This window comes from Lontra canadensis, unplaced genomic scaffold (genome assembly GCF_010015895.1).
Source record: "Lontra canadensis isolate GAN:19392208 unplaced genomic scaffold, GSC_riverotter_1.0 scaffold77, whole genome shotgun sequence".
NCBI classification, from domain to species: Eukaryota; Metazoa; Chordata; class Mammalia; order Carnivora; family Mustelidae; genus Lontra; species Lontra canadensis.
In genome coordinates this window covers 8,268,744-8,289,005 of record NW_022631071.1, presented here as the reverse complement: position 1 = coordinate 8,289,005, position 20,262 = coordinate 8,268,744, and the positions used below count along the sequence as shown (strand labels likewise).

Here is a 20,262-nt window from a genome sequence, read left to right as displayed (position 1 = left end):
ACTCATATATATATATATACACTTTTTTTTTACTTGGGTGATAATAATTCCTTAAAATGAGATGTTTCACATTTATCTGGTTCATTTCTTTGTATATTAATAATTTCCTTGAAAAAAAGGTTTCTTTTTTTCTCACTTTTGGTCTTCTGACCTGTCCATATGCATATTTTTTAAAATGCAGATGTCCAACTATACAGTGGGAAAATTATTTAATGCAATACATTGTCTGCCATAATCAGACCATATTTATAGCAAGTTATTTACATCATTTCATGAGTCTTCCTATTTTTAGAGCTATTACTAGAAATTTGTTAATGCTATCAATTACCAATAAATACCAAAAACTTCCTTAATTAGTTACCTATGTACATTAATAATTTTCTGTAATTATTTTTTTTCTGTAATGGATTTTTAACCGGCCATCTGTTGGCTAATCCTTTAAAAGTTTTGAATGCATTGATAGCTGCATTAATTCCTCTTTAATTTGAATTCAAGTTAGTTAACATACAGTGTAGTATTGGTTTCAGGAATAGAATTTAGTGATGCATCACTTACATAGAACAGGCAGTGCTAATCACAAGCACCCTCCTTAATTCTTATCACCCATTTAGCCTATCCTCCCACCCATTCAATCCTTCCTACCTCCCATCCACCCTCATTTTGTTCTCTATAGTTAAGAGTCTCTTATGGATTGCCTCCCTTTCTGTTTTTATCTTATTTTATTTTTCATTTTCTTCCCCTATGTTCATCTGTTTTGTTTCTTAAGTTCTACATGTAAGTGAAATCATAATGTCTTTCTCAAGCTGACTTATTTCTATTAGAATAATACACTCTAGTTCCATCCATGTCATTGCAAATGCAAGATTTCATTCTTTTTGATAACTGAGTAATATTCAATTGTATATATATACCACCTCTTCTTTATCCATTCATCAGTCAATGGACATTTGGGCTCTTTCCATAATTTGGCTATTGTCAATGGTACTGTTATAAACATCGGGTGACTGTGCATTGTAGGGTCATTCTATTTTTAACATTTTGAAGAACCTCCATACTGTTCTCCAGAATGGCTCCAGCAGTTTGTATTCCTACCAAAACTGCAAAAGTGTTTCCTTTTCCTGAACCCTTGTGAACACCCATTATTCATGAGTTGTTAATTTTGGCTATTCTGACTTGTGGTGTCTCATTGTGGTTTTGATTTGTATTTCCCTGATTATGAATGATGTTGAGCACATTTTCATGTGTCTGTTAGCTATCTGGATATCTTCTTTGGAAAATTGTCTATTCATGTCTTCTATCCATTTCTTAACTGGATTATTTGGTTTTTGGGTATCAGTTTGCAGATATGAAAACCCATTTTAATATGATCTACTTTCTTTTTTATATTATTTTTAAAAGATTTTATTTATTAATTGACAGAGAGAGAGAGATCACAAGTAGGCAGAGAGAGAGGGGAAAGCAGGCTGCCCGCTGAGCAGAGAGCCCAATGCGGGGCTCGATCCTAGGACCCTGAGACCATAACCTGAGCCAAAGGCAGAGACTTAACCCATGGAGCCACCAAGGTGCCCCAATATCATCTACTTCAAATTTATAGATATAAATTCTCAAAGTTGGAATGTCTTCTAGTCCAGCTCTCCCACTGAATGATTTGTATGTCATCTACATAATCATACATATGTAGACATAAACTGGTTATCTAGCTTCTTACTATTTCCTGAAAATTGTTTTTTTCCCCCAGATTGTTTTATTTTAATTTTTTAATTTTTTTTTATTTTTTCAGCATAACAGTATTCATTATGTTCACACCATACCCAGTTCTCCATGCAATCCGAGCCCTCTACAATACCCACCACCTGGCTGCCCCAACCTCCCAGCCCCCGCCCCTTCAAAACCCTCAGATTGTTTTTCAGAGTCCATAGTCTCTCATGGTTCACCTCCCCTTCCAATTTCCCTCAACTCCCTTCTCCTCTCCATCTCCCCTTGTCCTCCATGCTATTTGTTATGCTCCACAAATAAGTGAAACCATATGATAATTGACTCTCTCTGCTTGACTTATTTCACTCAGCATAATCTCTTCCAGTCCCGTCCATGTTGCTACAAAAGTTGGGTATTCATCCTTTCTGATGGAGGCATAATACTCCATAGTGTATATGGACCACATCTTCCTTATCCATTCATCCGTTGAAGGGCATCTTGGTTCTTTCAACAGTTTGCAACTGTAGCCATTGCTGCTATAAACATTGGGGTACAGATGGCCCTTCTTTTCACTACATCTGTACCTTTGGGGTAAATACCCAGTAGTGCAATTGCAGCGTCATAGGGAAGCTCTATTTTTAATTTCTTGAGGAATCTCCACACTCTTCTCCAAAGAGGCTGCACCAACTTGCATTCCCACCAACAGTGTAAGAGGGTTCCCCTTTCTCCACATCCTCTCCAACACATGTTGCTTCCTGTCTTGCTAATTTTGGCCATTCTAACTGGTATAAGGTGGTATCTCAATGTGGTTTTAATTTGAATTTCCCTGATGGCTAGTGATGATGAACATTTTTTCATGTGTCTGATAGCCATTTGTATGTCTTAATTGGAGAAGTGTCTGTTCATATCTTCTGCCCATTTTTTGATATGATTATCTGTTTTGTGTGTGTAGAGTTTGAGGAGTTCTTTATAGATCCTGGATATCAATCTATTGTCTGTACTGTCATTTGCAAATATCTGCTCCCATTCCGTGGGTTGCCTCTTTGTTTTATTGACTGTTTCCTTTGCTGTTCAGAAGCTTTTGATCTCAATGAAGTCCCAAAAGTTCATCTTCACTTTTGTTTCCTTTGCCTTTGGAGACATATCTGGAAAGAAGTTGCTGTGCCTGATATCAAAGAGGTAACTACCTATGTCCTCCTCTAGGATTCTGATGGATTCCTGTCTCACATTGAGGTCTTTTATCCATTTTGAGTTTATCTTTGTGTACGGTGTAAGAGAATGGTCGAGTTTCATTCTTCTGCATATAGCTGTCCAGTTTTCCCAGCACCATTTATTGAAGAGACTGTCTTTTTTCCACTGTATATTTTTTCCTGTTTTGTCGAAGATTAATTGACCATAGAGTTGAGGGTCCATATCTGGGCTCTCTACTCTGTTCCACTGGTCTATGTGTCTGTTTTTATGCCAGTACCATGCTGTCTTGTTGATCACGGCTTCATAGTAAAGCTTGAAATCAGGTAACGTGATGCCCCCAGTTTTATATTTGTTTTTCAACATTTCCTTAGTGATTCAGGGTCTCTTCTGATTCCATACAAATTTTAGGATTATTTGCTCCAGCTCTTTGAAAAATACCAGTGGAATTTTGATCAGAATGGCATTGAAAGTATAGATTGCTCTAGGCAGTATAGACATTTTAACAATGTTTATTCTTCTGATCCAAGAGCATGGAATGGTCTTCCATCTTTTTGTGTCTTCTTCAATTTCTTTCATGAGTGTTCTGTAGTTCCTTGAGTACAGATCCTTTACTTCTTTGGTTAGGTTTATTCCCAGGTATCTTATGGTTCTTGGTGCTATAGTAAATGGAATCGATTCTCTAATTTCCCTTTCTGTATTTTCATTGTTAGTGTATAAGAAAGCCACTGATTTCTGTACATTGACTCTGTATCCTGCCACGTTACTGAATTGTTGTATGAGTTTTAGTAGTTTGGGGGTGGAGTCTTTTGGGTTTTCCATATAAAGAATGAGGTCATCTGCGAAGAGAGAGAGTTTGACTTCTTCATTGCCAATTTGGATACATTGTATTTCTCTTTGTTGTCTGATTGCTCTTGCTAGGACTTCTAATACTATGTTGAACAAGAGTGGTGAGAGGGGCATCCTTGTCGCATTCCTGATCTCAACAGGAAGACTGCAAGCTTTTTCCCATTGAGGAGGATATATGCTGTGGGTCTTTCATAGATAGATTTTATTAAGTTCAGGAATGTTCCCTCTATCCCTATGCTTTGAAGTGTTTTAATCAGGAAAGGATGCTGGATTTTGTCAAATGTTTTTTCTGCATCAATTGAGAGGACCAGGTGGTTCTTCTCTCTTCTCTTATTGATTTGTTCTATCACATTGATTGATTTGCGAATGTTGAACCATCCTTGTAGCCCAGCAATGAATCCCACCTGGTCATGGTAGATAATCTTTTTAATGTGCTGTTGGATCCTGTTTGCTAGGATCTTGTTGAGAATCTTAGCATCCATATTCATCAGTGATATTGTTCTGACATTCTCCTTTCTGGTAGGGTCTTTGCCTGGTTCGGGGATCAGGGTAATGCTGGCTTCATAGAAAGAGTCTGGAAAATTTCCTTCTGCTTCAATTTTTTGAAACAGCTTCAGGAGAATAGGTGTGATTTCTTCTTTGAAAGTTTGGTAGAATTCCCCAGGGGATCCATCAGGTCCCGGGCTCTTTTTTTTGGGGAGGTTTTTGATTACTGCTTTAATCTCATTACTAGATATCAGTCTATTCAAGTTGTCAATTTCTTCCTGGTTCAATTTTGGGAGTTTATAGTTTTGCAGGAATGCATCCATTTCATCTAGGTTGCTTAGCTTATTGGCATATAGCTCTTGATAATAACTTCTGATGATTGTTTCTACTTCCTTGGTGTTACTTGTGATCTCTCCCTTTTCATTCATAATTTTATTAATTTGGGCTTTCTCTCTTTTCTTTTGGATTAGTGTGGCCAGTGGTTTATCGATCTTATTGATTCTTTCAAAAAACCAGCTTCTAGTTTCATTGATATGTTGTACTGTGTTCTACTGTATCTCTGGTTTGTACCTCATTGATCTCAGCTCTAATCTTGATTATTTCCCTTCTTATGTGTGGAGTTGGTTTGATTTGTTGTTGATTCTCCAGTTCTTTAAGGTGTAGAGACAGCTGATGTATTCTGGATTTTTCAATTTTTTTGAGGGAGGCTTGGATGGCTATGTATTTCCCCCTTAGGACTGCCTTTGCTGTATCCCATAGGTTTTTGGACCAAAGTGTCTTCATTCTCATTAGTTTCCATGAATTGTTTCAGTTCTTCTTTGATCTCCTTGTTGAACAAGCAATCTTAAGCAAGGTGGCCTTTAGCTTCCAGGTGTTTGAGTTCCTTCTGAACTTTTCCTTGTGATTGAGCTCCAGTTTCAAAGCATTGTGATCTGAGAATATGCAGGGAATAATCTCAGTCTTTTGGTTTCGGTTGAGTCCTGATTTGTGACCCAGAACATGGTCTATTCTGGAGAAGGTTCCATGCGCACGTGAGAAGAATGAGTAATCTGTTGTTTTAGGGTGGAATGTTCTGTATATATCTATGAGGTCCATCTGGTCCAATGTGTCATTCAATGCTCTTGTTTCTTTATTGATTTTCTGCTTCGATGATCTATCTATTTCTGAGAGAGGCGTGTTAAGATCTCGTACTATTAATGTATTCATATCAATATGACTCTTTATCTTGATTAACAGTTTTCTTATGTAATTGGCTGCTCCCATATTGGGGGCATAGATATTTACAATTGTTAGATCATCTTGGTAGATAGTCCCTTAAGAATGATGTAGTGTCCTTCTGTATCTCTGACTACAGTCTTTAGTTTAAAATCTAATTTGTCTGATATGAGAATCACTACCCCAGCCTTTTTTTGAGGCCCATTGGCATGAAAGATGCTTCTCCATCCCTTCACTTTCAGTCTGGGTGTATCTTTAGGTTCAAAATGGGTCTCTTGTAGACAACATATGGATGGGTCCTGTCATTTTATCCAATCGGTAACCCTGTGTCATTTTATGGGTGCATTTAGGCCATTTGTATTGAGAGTGATTATTGATAGATACATTTTTATTGACATCGTGTTAACTTTGAAGTCTTTCTTTCTGTGGATTGTCTCTATATTTCTGTTCAATGCTATTCTTAAGATTTTTCCTCCTTTATAGAACCCCCCCCTTAATATTTCCTGCAGTGTCGGCTTGGTGGTTGCATAGTCTTTTAAGCCTTATTGGTCTTGGAAACTCTTTATCTCTCCATCCATTTTGAATGTCAGTCTTGCTGGATAAAGTATTCTTGGCTGCATGTTCTTCTCATTTACTGCCCTGAATATATCTTGCTAGCCCTTTCTGGCTTGCCAGGTCTCTGTGTACAGGTCTGACGTTATTCTAATGGGCTTTCCTCTGTAAGTAAGGAGCCTCTTTGTCCTAGTGGCTTTCAAGAGATTATATCTACAATTATGATTCCTCAATTTGACTATCAGGTGCCTTGATGTTTTCTTGGAATCTATGATCTTGGGTGGAGACTGTTCTGCCTTTAGTATATGAATGCTGGTTCCATTCGTGAGATTAGGAAAATTTTCCAGAAGGACTTGTTCCACTCTGTCTTCTAGACTTCTTTCTTTCTCCTCCTTTTCAGGGATTCCAATAATTCTGACGTTGGAACATTTCATGGCATCATTTTTTTCCCTGATTCTGGTTTCGTGGCTCTAAGCTGTTTGTTCCAGGCTTCCTCCTGATCTTTTCTATCTGTTTGTCCTCCAGATTACTATTTCTATCTTCTGTCTCAGTTACCCTAGCTTTTAGAGAATTTAGATTAGATTGGAACTCATTGAGAGCATTGTGAACCTCATCTCTGGTGGCTTTCAACTCTGCCCTAACATTGTGAACATCATCCCTGGTCGCTTTCATTTCTGCCCTAATCAATTCTGTTTGGTCATCCATGGCTTTCTCCAACGTAGCTATTGCCTAGATAATTGTTAGTCTGAATTCTCTTTCTGACATATTGTCTATGTTGATCACTGTTAGCTCTGATGCAGAAGGCCCATCCTCTGTATTTTTCTTCCGTTGAGCATTCCTCCTGCTAGTCATTTTGGTGAGAGATGACTGAATGGATGTAGCTGGATGTATCGACCATGGTGCAGTCAAGGTGCACCCTGTAATGCTTCTGAGCAATCAGGATTCCCCACTCAAACAAGAGAAAAAAGAAAAGAAAAAGAAAAAAAAAGGAGAGAGAGACAGAAAAAAATGGAAGATAAAAGAGAAGGTTCAGCCCAAATGGGCCCCAAGGTAAGATTTATGAAGTATACAAACAAAAACAGACAAACAAAAAGACTGATAAAATATATGACAAGATAAAAAAATATATATATAAGCCAATTAAGGAAGAACCTCATCAAAAAGAACCCCAAGTATAAGATTTATATACTATCAGGACAAACACAAAAACACAGATACACTGGTGGAAGAAAAAGATGGCAGAGTGATAATAAATTCTCAGTGTGGGCAAGGAAGGTTGTTTTGATTCTTCCTGGATGTATCTTGATATCTTTGTTAAAGGACTCAACTTTCCTAAGATAAAGGGGGGTTAAAAATTGGTTTACCTATAGGGGTAGGATTGATTGGGGAAAGGGGATTACCTTGAAGTTTAACTCTATATGAATATTAGAAAATAAAAATAAAAGAGGAATAAACTGGACTAAACTAAAATTTAAAAAAAATTAAAAAAATAGAAATGAAAAAGAAAAACACAGGTGTATGTATCAAAAAGTTCAGGTTAGAAGGTTATTATGGAGTTTGATGTACTGGATATCTCACTTTGATGGTAAATATGTTAAAAAATTATGTATATATAAAAAAAAATGAACCAGAATAGTGGGAAGGAATTAAAAATAAAAGTTGTCCTATGAAGTTGTGGTGGTTGTTCTCTTGTCTTTTTTTTTTTCTTTCCTGGTTGGTTTTCTGGGGGAGGGGCCTGCCACGTGGGTTTTCAGTCAATGATGTTTCCTGAGTTAAGTCCTCCCGCCCCCCTCAAGGGGGTGGGCTCTGAGGAAACTGTTTTTTTCAGGCTTTTGTTCTCTGGAGGTTTTTATGTTTGTTCACTTTTTTTTTCCTTGCCTTGACCGTTTTTGATGGTTTTTGTAGGTTTAGAGGAAATCAAACTGCACCCTGACCTCCCTCTGAGAGAGAAGCCTCAGTCTGGCTGCAGAGCCCAAATAAATTCCCCCTTGGCCGCTGGCAGAGCAGGTTCTGAGTCGAGGTCCCTGGGGATGCAGGATATTCTCTTTGTACCCAAAACCATGGCAGCGGTGGCTGTCTGGGCAGCTCCAGACTGCCAGAGAGGTTCCAAGCAGTGATCGCAAGCTGAGATTTTCCCTCTGGCCCAGGCTGGGAGTGCCTGGTTTTTCTGGGTCTAAGAGCACCGGGCTTGCACGCACCTCTCTCAGAGGAGTGTGTGGGGCACTTGAGGGTGAGCCTCAGACTCTGGTGGAATGGTGCGCATCTAAGATCGAGGGGGAGGGGCGTCTCAGGCTCTGTAGCACCTGCCCTCTGGCTCTGGAGCCTCTGCCTTCTGGCGAGGCTCCCAGCTCCTCACAGGAGCTGGACCTCAAGCGATCTTGGGTGCGCTGGCGGCTCAGGACCAAGACCTGGTTTCTCTGCCGCACTCTCTCTGGCTCAGCTCCAGGGGAGGCTGTCCTGGGTCCGGGGACTTAAGCCTCTGTCCCTATTGCCCTGATTCCCACAATTTCCCCCCTTGATCCTTTGCTCTCTTTGAGTGCTTTCAACCAGACTCCAAGTTAATGCTGATCCCCAGACACAGGGCACTCTTGGATTGAGGTATTACTTTCCAATCGGTTGCCTCTGGTGGCTCCCTCCCCCTTTTGTTTATCTTCCGATATCGTCCGAAGTTCCCACTCTGCTTTACCTGCCCACTGGCATCTTCTGCCCCTGTAGAGATCCAGACGTGTATAATTCTGGTCTCAGGCTATTTTCATGGATGATCGGAATTCTTTGGTAGGTAATCAGCTCCTTTTAGGGTACAGGTTGAAAAGGCGCCTCCTCCTACTTCCCTGCCATCTTGTCTCCTACTCCTCCAGATTGTTTTAATCCAGTTATTTATGTTGATCTGAAAGTAGCCTCCCTGTAATTTACGCATCCTTATTCCTCTCATCCAAAGAAAGAAAACTTTAGTCTTCTTTTCAAATGGTATTCTTTCTCACATTTAGGCATGTGTCACATCAGCCCCTTCCTTGCTCAAAGGAGTTTCCTTCTTTAATGCAAGAACACACTGAACACAAGAACTATTGTATAAAACATTGCCAATGTATTCTATTATTACCAATAGAAGAATTACATTTGAAAGCCATAATAATGAGTAATGATTATATTTTTTGATTAGTAACAAATATACCTTACTTGAATTAAGTGTTTTTAATTATTTTTATTAACTTTATCTATCTTGGTATGTTATGTCTTTTATATATTTTATCAATGGTGACAACTTTTACAACTTCTGAGTCTTTTAATTACTGTAGGTATGTTGTATAATCTACTTTTATCTTAATGAAAAATGCATATTATTTAAGAGTCAATTTTGCTAATATTTTAATTTAATGATTTTAAAACTGAGCATTTAGTTAACATACATTTAATGGTTGGTTGGCTTTAATAATTTCTTCTTCTTTATCTTCCTCTCTCTCTTTCTCTCTCTCTTTTTTTGTGTTTCTCTTTGACAGTTTTCTGTGGCTTGATACAGAGAACCTTCACAATTGTTCCTGGTATGGACTTGTTGTCTGGGACGTATATATTTGCAGTCCTTTTAGCATGTGTTGTATTTCAGTCTGGCGCCCAGGAGAAAAACTACACTGTCCGAGAAGAAATGCCAGAAAACGTTCTGATAGGCGACTTGCTGAAAGACCTCAACTTGTCACTGGTTCAAGACAAGACCTTAACATCCCCTATGCAGTTTAAGCTAGTGTACAAGACTGGTGATATGCCTCTGATTCGAATTGAAGAAGGTACTGGTGAGATCTTTACTGCTGAAACTCGCATTGATCGTGAGAAATTGTGTTCTGGTATTGTGGTGGAAACCAGTTGTTTTTATGAAGTGGAAGTTGCCGTTTTGCCGGATGAAATATTTAGACTGGTTAAGATACGTTTTCTGATAGAAGACATAAATGATAATGCACCATTATTCCCAGCAACAGTTATCAACATATCAGTTCCAGAGAACTCGGCTATAAACTCTCGATATCCTCTCCCAGCAGCCATTGATCCTGACATAGGAATAAATGGAGTTCAAAACTACCAGTTAATTAAGGTACGTTTTAAAAACACATTGTTCAAGATAATTCATTTTTAAAAGGCCAAAAAAAAGGATCTTTGCATACTTCAAATTTTAAGCAAGCCATCACCCTATTTTTTTTTAATGTTTAAGCATAATGGGGCAGACTCATCAATGCAATTTTTGTGATTTATGAAGCTTATGAATTTTTATTTTATTTATATTTATTTTCAAGAATTTTCTTATGTTTCCCTTAACAATCTATTATAGGGGTCAGATAAGAAGCTCAGCCCTTCTACTTACAATAAATAACCCACCCAATACCTCACTTTTAATTTGTCTAGTCATGATCTACCACAAGGTGGACATAAACAAACAAATTTAAACATTAAGAATGAAAACACAAATTTATCAGATTTACTCAGTGATCATTATAGATAGGAAATTTTCTCTTGCAATTTGAAAAAAATACCAAAGAAATTTATTTGAGTGGTGAATAGAACATTTTTATTACTAATGTTTCTACACATATATAGAACAATTAATATTTTTCATAGTGATTTCACTTCAAGGCAATATCTTTAAGCATCTCTTGAGTCACTAGAATGAGATTTAATTTTAATGTGCTATTAATGTTAAATATTTTCATCTTGTTCTAATTCTTTGAAGACACAGAACACCAATTTGCTATAAAGGGTATGTAAGACCTTTAGCCAAAAAATTTCAGTTTATCTGAAGAATCTGCTTTGGTCTGATTTGGGTCTTCAGATAGAGATGGCAGAAGGAAGAATAGGTGGAATAATTTTATTTGAAATATGTGCAGAGGCATCTTGTTTATCAAGTGAATGGATAATTCCTTTTAACCACCTATATAATATACAGGATGGTAGGAATTCAGATTTGGATATATTAAATAATTCAATGCACTTGAATGACCTTGGAGAATGTGTGAATGAACAAATATTCAGACTTAATGTAGATTGGTTAAGGATTTTTGAAGTTCTATAAACATTTCCTGACTATTCACTACCAGATTATTATGATGAACCTAAAGGCCAATGTTACAAAATATTCTAAGAACACATAAATATTTTGATGTGTATAATCTGAAGGTTTTAGCCTGGAAGATGTATAATATTGGAAAACTACTCAGCTGATGTTGTTATGCTGTAAAGACATATTTAGTTATAAATACATTCAGGAATAGAAGGTTATGTATTTCTTGAGCAAATTCAAGCAAAATGCATACTAGTGTGTGACTATAAGAAATAAAAACAGAAAGAGAAGGGATATACAATTTATAAATGAGGATTTTTTAGGTAAAATCCCTACAATGGTATCTTCTTATTTGATGAAATGGGAAAATATCCAGGATTCAGATATATATGGATCACAATTTTGTGCTTACTGTTGACTAGATATGTCACCTCCAGCTTAATTTTTCTGAATTTCAGTTTCTTCAATCATAATATGAGGATGTTGATATATATGTCACAAAGGCAGAATTAGGAGAATAAGCACCAAGTAGAAAGTAGGTAGACCTGCTGATGCTATTTAGAGATGCTTCAAAACATTTAACTATTTTTTTAGATATGTGAGATTTATCACTTTAAATTGTAAATTGTATAGCAGAGTACATACTATCTCTAAAACAACACTGTCCAATGTAACTTTCTGCAATGACATAAATTCTATAATCTGTGAATAACCAATATGGTAGCTATTGGCTATATGTGGTTCTTGAGTACATAAGATGGGGTTAGTGCTACCAAGTAACTGAATTTTTAATTTTATTTAATCTTAATTTTAATCACCACAAGTGGTTAGTGGCTATCATATTAGCTAGCAGAGTCAAAACAAAGAAAAAGTTTATCTGGAATCTAAAAAATAACAGATGAAATCAAAATGGGATGTTACCAAATTTAAATCTATATTTAAAAATAAATAAATAAATAAAGCTGTATTTAAAAATAAGTACAGTGTCTCTACCAACCATCTATACAAATGTATTATTTTGAAATGTAGGTTTCTATTATTCCAAAGAAATTATTTCTAAGAATAATTTTGTCATAGCTCCCTCAGGATAGCATAACAAATTTACATTTCTGATTTGTCTTGAAAGTTGCTTAAGAAATTTAAATAAAACAAGTAAACCTATTGACATAATTTTAGTTTTGTTAAAATCTGTTTTCATTTTAGTTTCTTTGAAATATTATCACCAAATAATAAAAAGTTTACAAGCTCACTAGAGGTTATTATATGAGTCTTAGAGATAGACATGCTCTAAAATTTCATTGTTTTAGAGTGTGTGATAAGGCAAAAGTGAGCTACATGATCTACTTAAAGTATTGAAGCATTTGTATGGCTCCATGGACAAATAACTGTCCTGTTTGTTAAAAATAATGAGTATGACAAGAAATAATGAATATGGAACATAAAACATAGCCCCAGGCATGCAGAGGGTTATGACAGGGATGACATTAACTGAGTATACTTTGATTTACAGAAAGGTCTTGTCATGAAAGTGGTATCTATGCTGAGTGGATGGGAAAATTAAGTTAAAAAAAAAAGAAAAGAAACCTGTTATGATTTATGCATAAACTTTAATAAATGTTACAAGTAGGCCAACCATAATAGTAACCTCTGTCCTGCAGAATAGGATGAAAATTTAATTAATATTAATTTGTTCTATTTTGTTGAATAGAGAAGACGAGCAAAATCACAGTTTATTCTAACTAGGGAGATATAAAATGTATATGTAAAATTCAGATAGCAAAGGAAAAGAAGGGGGAGATAAAGGGACAAATTTTAGGGAAAAATAGGTCAATTTACACATGAAGGGGTCTTGTGACAGACAATTCTATATTAGTTAACTGAAAATAAAGGCAGTGGTGGAAAAGATGTATTAAATGTATCAAAAATGTATATAATTGGGGATGCCTGGGTGGCCCAGTGGGTTAAGCCTCTGCTTTTGGATCAGGTCATGATCCCAGGGTCCTGGGGTTAAGCCCCACATCAGGCTCTCATCTCAGCAGGGAGCCTGCTTCCCCCTCTCTCTGCCTGTTGTTCTCTCTCCTTGTGATCTCTCTGTCAAATAAATAAACAAAATATTTTAAAAATGTATATGATGTTAGGTAACATAAAACTTAGAATATTTATCTTAAAAATTTAACATATAAATATTTTAACTTAATTTTGTTTTTTGTGATATTACATATGCTTTGTCATAAACAAGGAAAGTATTACTATTCCATATTTTGAATACTTTGAAAATGCATTTCAGAGTAATAATTTATTTTGCTTATGATCATAAGACTAGTAAGCAATAAAGTTAAGGACAAGAATAAGGTCTTCTGACTCTTAGATTTAATTGACAAATAGATAGATAGGTAACCTTGAGGATGGGGATCACAACAAGTTCATGATATAAGAGGAAGGAAGAAGAAAAAAAGAGGCAAAGAAGAAAAAGGAGAAAGTGAGAAATGAAAGAATAAAGTGATTACTGAATGATTCTGCTTAGTACAAAGAAGATTATGTTAAAACTTATCTATGTGACCTTGGCAAGGTTAATTTTCACCTTTTAAGAGATTAGGATTTTTTTTTTTTTGAGAGAGAAAGAGAAAGAGAGCGCCAGTGCACAAACAGGTGGGGGGAGGGGAAGGGGCAGAAGGAGAGGGAGAGAGAATCTTAAGCAGGCTCCATGCTTGGCATGGAGTCCACATGGGGCTCCATCTCATGACCCTGAGATCACAATCTGAGCATAGTTTAAGAGTTAAATGTTTAACCAACTGAGCCACCCAGGTGCTGCAAGATTAGGATACTTTCTAAAGAAATAAAAGATTCATTGAAAGTTTCCAATTTTGGTTGCCACCTAAAAAAAAAATACCTAGAAGCAAAATCTTCACTTTCCCTATGTTTCAAATAAAGTAATGCTGCAATGAGAATTCCTCAGGATATTTTTATATAATTTTCCTTAATTTGAACTAACTATGCTTACATAAGCTCCTCAAGTAAGTGAAACCATATGATAATTGACTCTCTCTGCTTGACTTATTTCACTCAACATAATCTCCAATCCCATCCATGTTGCTACAAAAGTTGGGTATTCATCCTTTCTGATGGAGGCATAATACTCCATTGTATATATGGACCATATCTTCTTTATCCATTAGTCCGTTGAACTACCTATGCTAAATATTTATAATTATATCTATCTATCTATACATACAAATGCATATATACATATATATCCCATTTTTGATACACACATACACACACAAATATATACATATGTTATATATTTATATATTATATATACTGATATATATAAGTAAATATATATTATTTATATATTATTTTATATATAATATATATTATATTTATATATGTATATATTATATATTTATAAATATATTTTGTAGATATATAATATCTATATAATATATGATAATTATATATTAATAATGTATAATTATGTATTTTGTATATAAACCATATTCATATATTTATTAATATAAATATATGGTATATGATATATGATATATGTAATATATATTAATATAATTTTAAATATGTATTTAAAATTATATTTATATCATATATCATATAATATATGATAATTATATATAAATAATTAATAAGTATATTGTCTACAATAAAATATTATAGACATTTTATATAATATATATAATATTTATAATATATTACAAATGCATTATTTTAGTAAGTGTTACTAAGTAATATATTGTAAAACATTTTGTTATATATTATATATGGTATATACAGATATATAAACATCTGAATCTAATTGTGCAATTAGCAGTTGAGCCCTTGCAGTATTTGGAGCTGTTGGTCAGGAGTAGGATATTATAGTATCTCTCTTTCATCTTGTCATTGTGATCCCTGCTATTTATAAAGCTTTTTTTCACATTCTTAGTCTTGTTAAGAGGGAAGCCAATATTTTCACAAATAGAAATAAACTTCAAGTACCCATTATGATTCAGGATATGGATATAAACCACAAAGACCTACTTCTTCTGATGTTTGGAACTGAGGGTAAACTAGTTTGCCTAGTAATATTACATATGTCTTCATTTTCTTCTTCAGATTTCCATCTTCCTTCACACATATCAGTAATATTTCTATGCTAGTCCAGTGACATGTGTTGGTTTCCTTGAAGCAGGCATGACAATGTTTCAAAGGCTTGCAGTTTCTACTGACACATCATGAAGATCAAGCTTTTCTCAGATTAGTAATCCTGCTTGAAACCCTCACCAATTTTGCCCATTCCATAAAGCATCTTTGTCCTTTCAACCAATCATAAAATAAAAAAGAAAATTTAATCTTGGGCAGAGTCTTTTCACATAATCAAGATTTGGGCACTTATTTCTATTTTATTTAAAACCAGATATAAATATTTGGTCTTTATGTTTAAAGTTAAATGAGAATTCACTATCTTTCCTCTCGATCAAGAGTTTGGACTTATGCAGCTAAAGTCAGAGTGAGATTTGTTTTGAAGTCTGGGATTAGAAAATCCAAATTGCAAAAATTTCATTTACAATTAGATTTAGTAATTTTGAATTAAAGTTCCAAGAATGAGGCATCCAAATAATATATCCTGAGGGCAAAAAGCAAACAAACTATTATTCTGAAGGAGCTCTTATTTCTTTATCTTATGTAATTATAGTTCAAAGTGGTGTGAAGTAAGTTATCAGGACCAATGAATACAGATTCACTAATGTTATTGCAGGCAGAACATGCAAACTGTTATATAACAATGTGTTCATCGTAGAAAGCATAGTTACTTCTAAGAGGATGAAAGGAGTTTGAATATAGTGATTTCCTAATTTTTCAATTATGAGATGAAATTTTAACTAGAAGTTTATCTTTTCAAAGCTAAAATAACTCAATTATATATTCTCTGATTTATATAATGTTTATATTATACCATTTTTGGTCTGCCCTAAAGAGCAAAAGAGATGACAAATCAAATGCTAATGACTATTAAGTTCCTGAAAACTGAGTGTTATTATCAAAATGCAACTTCAGTTGGGAGAAATGAAAACAATAAATCTCATTTTTTTATAAGTGGATCTTTATTAATGCTCAGTTCTTATTAAAATGAGAGTTTAGTGCTAATAGGATTGACATTTATTAAATATATTTTAATTTTTAAATTTAATTTTGACTCCAGTATAGTTAATATACAGTGTTATATTAGTTCCAAGTGTACAATATAGTGATTCAACAACTCAATACATCACTTAGTGCTCATCATGATAAGTGTCTTCATTAATCCCCACCACCTACTTTACCCATACCTCCACCCACATCCCCTCTGGTAACCATGAGTTTGTTCTCTATAGTTGAGTCTGTTTCTTGGTTTCTCTCTCTCTCACTCTATTTCTCTTCCTCATTTATTTTGTTTCTTAAATTGCACACATGACTGAAATCATAAGGTATTTGTTTTTCTTTGACATATTTCTCTTAGCATTATACTCTCTGGTTCCATCCATGTTGTTGCAGATGGCACAATTTCATCTTTTTATGGCTGAATAGTATTCCATTCTCTCTATATATACCACTTCTTCTTTATCCATTCATCTCTCCAGGGACACTTGGGCTGCTTCCATAATTTGGCTATTGGTTTTTTTTAAAGATTTTATTTAGTTATTTGACAGACAGAGATCATAATTAGTCAGAGAGGCAGGCAGAGAGAGAGAGGAAGGGAAGCAGGCACCCTGCTGAGCAGAGATCCTGATGTGGGGCTCAATCCCACGACCCTGAGACCATGACCTGAGCCGAAGGCAGAGGCTTAACCCACTGAGCCACCCAGGCGCCCCCATAATTTGGCTGTTGTAAGTAGTGCTGCTATAAGCATTGGGTTCATGTATGACTATAAATTATGGGGGTTTTTTTTGTTTGTTTGCTTGCTTGTTTATTTGTTTGCTTGCATTTTGGAGATAAATACCCAGTAGTGTGATTGCTGTATTGTAGGGTAGATCTATTTTTAACTCTTTGAGGGAACTCCATACTGTTTTCCAGAGTGGCTCCACCAGTTTGCATTCCCACCAACAGTGCAAGGGAATTCCTTTTTATCTACATCTTTGCCAACACTTGTTTCTCATGCTCTTCATTTTAGACATATTGATAAGTGTGAAGTGATATCTCATTGTAGTTTTGATTTGCATCAAAGATGTCGAACATCTTTTCATGTGTCTGTTGGCCATCTGTGTGCCTTCTTCGGAGAAATGTCTGTTTTTATATTTTGCCAATTTTTTATTTGGATTATTTGCTTTTGGTGTTGAGTTTTTATAAATTCTTTGTATATTTTGGATACTAATACTTTATTGGACATATCATTTACAAAATATCTTCTCCCCTTGTGTAGGCTGCCTTTTAGTTTTGTTGATTGTTTACTCTGCTGTGAGGAAAATTTTTACTTTGATGTAGTCCCAATAGTTAATTTGTTGTTCTTCTTTCCCCTTGCCTCAGGAGATATATCTAGAAAAATATTGCTACAGCTGATGTCAGAGACAATACTTCCTATGCTTTCTTTAAGGATTTTTATGTTTTCAGTGTTCACATTTAGGTCTATAATCAATTTTGGATTGATTTCTGTGTATGATGTAAGAAAATTGTCCAGTTTCATTCTTTTGCACGTAGCTGACCAGTATTCCCAACACCATTTGTTAAAGAGATTGTGTTTTTGGGGTGCTTGGGTGGCTCAGTGGGTTAGGCCTCTGCCTTCAGCTTGGGTCATGGTCCCGGGGTTCTGGGATCGAGCCCAACATCGGGCTCTCTGTTCAGCGGGGATCCTGCTTCCCCCTCTCTGCCTGACTCTCTGTCTACTTGTGATCTCTCTCTCTGTGTCAAATAAATAAATAAAACCTTTAAAAAAGAGAGATTGTGTTTTTTCCATTGGATATTATTTCCTGCTTTGTCAGTGATGAATTGAACATGTAATTGTGGGTTACTTCTGGGTTTTCTATCTTGTTTTTTGATCTATGTGTCTATTTTTGTGCAAGTATCAGACAGTTTTGATTACTACAGCTTTGAAGGATAACTTGGTCTGTAATTGTGATACCTACAGCTTTGTTTTTCCATTTAAGATTGCTTTAGCTATTTGGGCTCTTTTATGGTTCCAAAGACATTTTAGGATTGTTTGTTCTAGCTCTGTGAAAAAATGCTGTTGGTATTTTGATAGGGGTTGCATTATTTTTTTCTCATTTTATTTAAATTCCAGATAGTTCACCTACTGTGTAATATTACTTTCAGATATAGAATTTAGTGATTGTACACAAACATAGAAAACCTGGTGCTCATCACAAGCGAACTCCTTAATCCCAATCACCTATTTAACCTATTTCCCCAATCTCTTTCCCTCTGGTAACCATCAGTTTGTTCTCTGTAGTTAGGGGTCTGTTTCTTGGTTATCCTCTTTTTTTTTTTTACTGTATATTACTTTGTCCTATTTCTTAAATTATGCATACAGACTGCATTGAATTTTTAGATTGCTGTGAATAGTATAGGCATTTTACCAATATTTGTTCTTCCAACCCATGATCAATTCCTTTGTGTTGTCTTAAATTCCTTTGATAGTATTTTATAGTTTTCAGAGCACAAGTCATTCACCTCTTTGATTAGTTTTATTCCTAGGTATCTTATTTTTGGTGCAAATGTAAATGGGAATGTTTTCTTAATTTCTCTCTGCTTCATTATTTGTGTATAGAAATAAAACAGATTTCTGGACATTGATTTTTTATCCTGTGACTATACTGAATTCATTCATTACTTATAGTACTTTTCCTGTGGTCTTGGGTTTTCTATATATAGTGTCATGTCATTGGCAAATAATGAAAGTGTCAATCCATCTTTACCAATTTCGATGCCTTTTACTTCTTTTAGTTGTCTGATAAATATGGCTAGGACTTCCAGTAATATGTTGAACAAAAGTGGTATGAATGCACTTTCTTATCTTGTTCCTGACCTTATGGGGAAGGCTGTCAGTTTTTCCCTATTAAGTACAATATTGGCTGTGGGCTTTTCATTTATGGCCTTGATTACATTGAAGTATATTTCCTCTAAAACTACTTTGTTGAAGATGTTTATCATGAATTGGTGTAATTTTCTGAATGTTTTCCTGTCTCTATTGAAATGATCATATGGTTCTTATCCTTTCTCTTATTGACATGATGTACTACATTGATTAATTTGCAAATATTGAATCACTCTTGCATCCTGGGAATAAATCTAACTTGACTGTGGTGAATCATTGTTTAATATATTGTTGGATTTGTTTTACTAGTATTTTGTTGAGGACTTTTACATTTTTCTTTATCAGATATATTAACCTGTACTTCTCTTTTTGTGTGGTTCCTTTATCTGTTTTGTGTGTGTGTGTGTGTGTGTGTGTGTGTGTGTGTGATATTGGTTTCATAAAATGAATTTGGAAGTTTTTTTTTTTTAGAATAGTTTGAGAAGAATAGGTATTTGTTTATTTATTTATTTTTGTTACATAAATTAACCTATTTTTTAGAGGTTAACAATGTTTCAAATGATGGAGCTTCTACTGGTCTTTCAACTCAGTCTCTTCAACAAATTGTGTTGGGAAAACTGGACAATAAAATGCAGAAGGATGTCATTGGACCCTTTCTTATGCCATACATGGGAATAATTTCAAAATGGATGAAAGACCTTAATGTGAGACAGGAAATCATCAAAATCTTAGAGAAGACAGGCAGCAACCTCTTTGATCTTGGCCATAGCATCTTCTTACTAGACATGTTACCAGAGGCAAGGGAAATAAAAGCAAAAATGAACTATTTAGACTTCATCAAGTTTAAAACCTTCTTCACAGGGAAGGAAACAATCAAGAAAACTAAAAGGCAGCCTACACAATGGGAGAAGACATTTGCAAATGAGATATCTGATAGAAAGTTAGTATCCAAAATACGTAAAAAGTTATCAAACTCAGCATCCAAAAAAACAAATAATCTATTAAGAAATGGGCAGAAGGCATGAATAGACACTTTTCAGAAGAAGACACCCAGGTGTATAAATGACACATGAAAATATGCTCAACATAACTCATCATCAGGGAAATTCAAATCAAAACCACAATGAGATATTACCTCACACTTATCATAATAGCTAAAGAAATAAGACAAGAATCAACAGTGGTTGGCAAGGATGTGGAGAAAGGGTAACCCTCTTGCACTGTTGGTGGGAAT

The 20,262-nt window shown here is 35.1% G+C and overlaps 1 protein-coding gene across 2 annotated transcripts in view; it reads left to right on the top strand.

The window, feature by feature from the left end:
• The window catches only part of PCDH11X (protocadherin 11 X-linked), a 471,745-nt gene that overhangs the window by 63,280 nt on the left and 388,203 nt on the right, over positions 1–20,262 (top strand). For both annotated transcript variants that reach the window (XM_032881806.1, XM_032881805.1), the window contains exon 2: positions 9,483–10,066. In XM_032881806.1, the coding sequence (XP_032737697.1) occupies positions 9,527–10,066 (540 nt within the window). In that variant the 5' untranslated portion in view covers positions 9,483–9,526. The remainder of the gene's footprint in view (positions 1–9,482; positions 10,067–20,262) is intronic.